General features: G+C 49.5%; 1 protein-coding gene across 3 annotated transcripts in view; it reads right to left on the reverse strand.

The window, feature by feature from the left end:
* The window catches only part of Slc44a1 (solute carrier family 44 member 1), a 182,504-nt gene extending 179,838 nt beyond the window's left edge, over positions 1-2,666 (reverse strand). For all 3 annotated transcript variants that reach the window (XM_052718900.1, XM_052718899.1, XM_052718898.1), the window contains exon 1: positions 2,519-2,666. In XM_052718900.1, coding sequence (XP_052574860.1) covers positions 2,519-2,551 — 33 coding nt within the window. In that variant the 5' untranslated portion in view covers positions 2,552-2,666. The remainder of the gene's footprint in view (positions 1-2,518) is intronic.
* Positions 2,667-6,000: the final 3,334 nt, after the last annotated feature.

The following is a 6,000-nucleotide window of genomic DNA, read 5'->3' on the forward strand; positions in this document are numbered from 1 at the left end:
GAGTTCAGCAGAGGATGGCCTGTGGGATTAGACCACCAAACACAGGAATTACACAGGCCTGGGCTGGGGGTTCATAATCAGCAACTTGTTAGCCAAATGTTCAAATGTAAGTATGCACTCCATTCAACAGCCACAGCTGAGCCACTCTGTAAGACACAGTGAGGCACTGTAGTAAGTGGAAAGCTAGGAAAACAAAAGCAGTTTCTATACTCAAGAAATTCACAACCCAGTAGAAAGCAGAATAAACATATCCCGGCTGCCTGAAAATACATGAATGACCCCTAAGATGAGCTCAGGAATTTGCAGTTTTGTATCTAGAGAACATTTAAAGTTATACCCCAATTTTATTTCAATACAACACACATAAATACAAGAGTACTCTAACTGCCTGATGTTTCTAAGCTGTGTGTTAAAGAATCAGGAGATTGAGAACACTTCATAAAGAATGATGTCCAAGAAATCTAAAGAAAAAAAAAAAATGATGACCAGCCCCTGTACATAAAACCTGCCCCAACGCTCCACTGAACACTTGAAGTCCCTAAAGCTGAACTCAAAGGCATGTTAACAACTGCTGAGGGTTAGAGAAATCCACAAGGTGGTAAAAAATGCTCCCCCTCAGGTGCAAGAGAGGAATCTTGTCTGTAGAATGTGACATGCAGAAAACAGTGGTTGTGAGAAGAAAAAAGGAAAAGAGAATATATGTGACAGCATTCTGCAACATACAACGTGGAGCAAGAAAACCACATGACTCACTGCCCATTTAAAGCGGAGTTCTGGTGCAGAACCCATTCCTCCAAAATTATCTTTCATGCACTGAACAAGCCACCCATAAACTATCAATACTTCCTGTCTTAAAGGCATTTCAGCGCCAAATGAGCATGCACAGTAGCCCAATTCCGAAAAGAAGGGCAATGTGAAAGGCACCTTTTTTGCTGAAAATTATATTTAAATAAATATTAAATGAACAATGCCCAACTATTAATAGATGAGCCCCTGCCCCTAAATTCCCAACCAGTTGAAAGGTATGTGTTTTTCTACACCTCTGTGTGCTAATTCAAAAGCCCTGATCTAGCCTTCCTTAACACCAGCCACATGGTTTTTCTTTGCTATCCTAACTGACTGGGAAGGTTTACTAACTAAACCACCCAGCCTAAGAACTGGACAAACAGGATGAATGCCTAATAAGCCATAAATGTCCTCCACTCAATTCTAGTCGTTTCTGTGACAGATCTCAGATTTTTCAGAACAAGTATGCAGGTTATTTAAAACTGAGTTATATATAGTCACTAAGCAGCAAACACTTCTGTGTCACAGACGCTACATCTCTAGAGGAATTCTCCCCCAAAACTAGCATTTTTCTTCGCCAAAAACCCACTAGCCTTTATTTCTAGAAGCAAGCACATAGCCCCCCGCCCGCAAAAAAAAAAAACCAAAAAAACAAATCACAGACTACTGTTAAATTCTACGCTAATGAAACTGTGGAGAAACATCCCAGGCGTTGTCAGAGCCTATTTTTCATACACCACCACCAGACAGTTTGATGCAGTATTCCTGATTGCTTTTTATCGTATTTGTAAATACACTCACTAATCCACTAAATTAGGTAATTTACAAACAGGTCCTCTCAGTTATTAGTGGCCAGCAGTCAAGTTCTATTACATCTGATCCTTACACAGTTGTCCAAACATTTCCACCCAGGTTAGAGGCTCTGATCGGAAAGGAAGAAGGCGGCTAGCGAAATTTGGATGGGGGCAGGGTGGCAGCTGGGAGAAATCTCTGCATCTCAGCCCTCAGCGACAACATCCAGCCAGTGCCCACAGAAAAACTAAATTCGGCACCTCTTCCTCCTGTTACACTGGCAACAAAGAGGGAGTTTCCGTAACGCTCCCGTCACCCACCAGGTGCCCAATCTCCTTCCCAGCCCAGTCCCCGCGCTCCCGCAGGGGCCTCGGTGCGCCGAGAGGCCGCGGTGCCCGGGGTCAAGGCACAGAGGGGGGATGGGGTGAGGAACGAGGGGGTGGGATCTGTGAAATGGGCCCTGGAAGGGCACGAGGACCCACTGAAGCACCTGATCCTGCCCAAGGGGACCGCAGGCCAGGGGAAATGGGCAGCTTATTAAATGGAGCCGAAACTGGAATAAGGTGGAAGAGAGGTGAAGAGCTCAAGCTGGGGTGCACCTTCTGGGGACACGGAAAACAGTCTGTGGATGGCGGGGGGGGGGAGCCCAGCGAAGGTGGGGAGCAAGCAGGCGGGCCCCAAGACGAGGGAAGGGGGATGCCTCCTGGGGCAGAGCGGGCGCCCGGGGCGCCTCTACCTGCAGGCGGGCAGGACGGGCGGCTCAGGTGAGAAAGCGGGGGGGAGGGAGTGCGGCGGGCAGCGGGGGCCGCGCACGGGTGCAGGGGTCGGCGGGGACCGGAGGGGCGCAGGGCACCGCAGGGGCGTCCAAGGCACGGCTCCGCAGGCGCGCACGGCGCGGGGTGGCATCCGGGCGGGCGGCCGGGAGGCGGGAGCCCCTCACCTGCGCGGCGGAGGCGGAGCTGCAGCAGCCCATGGCGGGGCCGGAGGAGCCCGGAGGCGGCGCCGGGCGCGCAGCTACGCCCCGGAGCCCCTCGGCATGCGAGCCGGCGGGCGCCCGGGGAGGGCGCGGCCTGGCCCCGCACGACTCGGCGGCGACGGCAGCGACGGCGACGGTGGCGAGAACTCAAGAGGCGGCGCGGCTCGGGGCAGGCGCCGGCCACATCCCCCGGCGGCGGCGGCGGCGGCTGCGCGGCTCCGGCTCCGCTCCTGCTGCTGCAGCTGCTCCCCAGCGGAAAGGGGCGGGCGGCGACGGCGGCACCTCCCCCTGGCCCCCGCCTCCCACCGCCCGCGCCCAGTCCCTCTCCCGCTCCCTCTCCCGGGCTGCTGCCGCCTCCTCCTCGGCGCCGCGCGCGTCTCCCATCAGACTCCCCGCCCCCAGTGCAGCGCCGCGCCGCGCGGACGGCGGGGCGACGGCAGTCAGAACGAGGCCGGGCCCTTGGGCGCGCGCCGGAGCCTGCGCGGCGCCGGGCCCATTTCGCGGTGGCACCGAGGCCGCCTTCTGCCTCGGGGCGAGAGGGCGTCGGAGGCCGAAGCTCCCAAAGACCCGGCGGGCTCGCAGCCGAAATGCAGCCGACTTGCTTCCGGACCCGCGAGGCACGGGAAGGGCACCCGGGCTTGCCCCCTCTCCAGGTTGGGCACGCCACGGGGGTCACGGACCCGAAGCTTTTAAGGGCTCTGGCGGATGCTTATTGTACCCAGAAGGAAGCGTCCATGCTAAACCTCCCATGGAGAAGGAATGGGTGATCGAAGATGAGGAGGAAAAAAATCATCTGTTGCTCTTGTCCCCATTTTGCTGATGTGGAAACTAAGCCTTGAAAGAGGCCTACAACGACAGCACCCAAGTGGAAATTGTAGTAAAAGAGCCAGAAATGGGAGGGAAAGATAGTACTCCAGGCCCTCAAGTCAAAGCCATTTTAGATCTTAACTAAACTTTGTTACACATGGTAGCTCATGCACACACACACACACACACACACACACACACACACATACATCAATTCATATATAAAATTTTACCGAGACGCTATATTACATTCTAGAAATTTATTGACACTAAAATTAAACAGGCGATAAAAAGCAAAGTTACTATTCTCTTACCAAAAAACAAAACCAAAACACCTGTATTAATGTGCACGCCGGGAGCAAAAGTTAGAACAGACATGCACAATCTTTTAAGAAATTTCCAGTGCTTAAACGTCTTTAGAAATAGTGTGACACGAGAGCAGCTTTAAAATGGCGAGAATAAACAAGGTCATGGTTAACAGTCACAGAACCGTTCATGTATCCCACACTCGTATAAACCTTCATGTCTCATTTCATATTGTCAACGTGTTTCAAAGACAGAAGCGAAAGGTTTGTTTGCAAAGATACGAGAGAGCGAGACCGCAGAAGGACTGCCTTGCCAAATAAAAGACAGATTTCAAGGTGACTCAAAGTCAAAAAGGGGAAGAAAATGAACACTGAAGTTGACTGTGTGTGCATGTAAAGGAGAAATCTAAGGGGGAGGGGGGCCAGAAAAGAAAAAAAAGAAAGGCTAAAGAGGCGAATTCCCTAGTTGGTGTGTGTTGCATTACCGTTTCCTGGGTCTGTGGGTATAAATGACTCGTTCCTCCGAACCTCATGTTTCTCTGTAAAGTCCTGATAGCAGACAGGGATGGCTGCAAACTGTTCTTAAGATTAAGTAATGTAGGAAAGCAGCTGATAGGTCAGTGAATAAGCACTCAGCAAGAGCTACTTTAGGTCCTTGAATTTTCTGCAGTTTGACTTGAGGCTCTTCCATAGGCATGGGATGGGTGAATACGAAACGGTCCCTCATGGTAACCATTGGGTCATTAGCTAGAAGTGAGGAAATAAAACTGTTCATTGCTGTGGTCCCAATTCTGTTCATAAACTCAACAGTAAGACTGTAAACTCCCTGAGAACAAGGGGGTGTATTTTCTTCTTTGTATCTCCCTGTGCTCTCTGGGATGTTTGTTGAATTATTCAATACAGTCAGGAATAAAATCCCTCCCTTGAGATTTTCCCTCAAAGCCAGAAAAGGACATCTTGTTTTTAACTGAGGGGGGATGCTGAAAGTAAAATTACAGTCTTAAACAAGAAGCCATCTGTCTTCCTCCTTTATAATCAAGGAAAGAGGAGTTGTTTCTCTTAGCAAGTCAAGATGGGAGCTTTTCTCTCAGATTATAAAAATCTTTCTGGCTAGCACAGTTGTTCCATGTAGTAGCTAGTGCTTATTTTAACGTTAGAACTGTAGAAGTGGTTGGATATGTAACTGGCTGTGCCAGTGCTTCATAAAAACGTGTTTTATTTTGCTGGAGATCTCGTTCCTGCCATGGATGATGGATGAATAGCCCAGTCCAAGCACATTCCATTGTGCCAGCTCTTCTCTGGAGTTTTCCCTTTGAGAGTTAACAGAACTGGGCATCCTGAGGTTCTGCAAGGTGTTTGGTAAACACACTAGTTGTGTATGACGTCCCACACATGCATATGAACGTGATGCTGTAAAATTACACTCTGTCATTAGCAGGAGAGAGACAGAGGCCTCCTAAATTGATAGTCTGCACTTTAGAAGAACAAGTCTCTTTCCCATCCCCATCGTGTCCAAAGAAGCCTCCCGAATGTAGTGGTTTAGGAGTGTGGAATGAAGCTCAAGCTTGGCAAGGCTGAGTTCAAACTCCCACACCAGAAAAAATAATAATAAGTGATTTAGAGGGAGGCTTTACTGTTCTGTTCTTCTTGCTCTTTCTCATAAACAAGCACACACAGCATTCAGTGGAATTAAATTACAGCAAATTCAGAAATGAGGAAACAGATTTTTTTTTATTTTTATTTTTACCCTAGCCAGAGCTCAGGGCACTGATGTCACTACCTGGAGATGTCATCAGGGAAAATCTCTTTAAAGGGGTTTAGGAGGTTTGTTTTCAAAAACAGGGAGATTTAAAATCCCCCCCACCCCTGTTACATAAGAACAACGTTTGCACTAACCAGGATAAAATTATAAGGCCTATCAATCTTGATGCTGCAGGGTAAAATCAGATCACCGGCTGAGCCAGCCGGAAATGCTTCCCAGTAGTCTAGTATTACATAATTGGCCGTGTGAATTCAGAGTTTCCAGCCTCCTCAGAAGGGAGGATTGGTGCTGGTCACTCACTGAGGGAAAAGACGGAACTAATGGTCTTTCCAATGATTTTAATAAAGCCTGACTCATTGTTCATATGAGTTCAAGCTTGAGGTGGAGGAGAGGAGACGGTCATAAATGAAACGTCATAAAAAATAAGACGGGGTGTGTGTGTGTGTGTGTGTGTGTGTGTGTGTGTGTGTGTGTGCGCGCGCGCGCGCGCGCGCGCGTGCGTGTATCCACTCAGAATAACCCTCTAATTTAAAAAATCGTGGCATTTGGTGCGTTGGCTGTGTTACGTTCTA

Source organism: Peromyscus californicus, unplaced genomic scaffold (assembly GCF_007827085.1).
Source record: "Peromyscus californicus insignis strain IS unplaced genomic scaffold, ASM782708v3 Scaffold_5__1_contigs__length_169319896, whole genome shotgun sequence".
Taxonomy (NCBI): domain Eukaryota; kingdom Metazoa; phylum Chordata; class Mammalia; order Rodentia; family Cricetidae; genus Peromyscus; species Peromyscus californicus.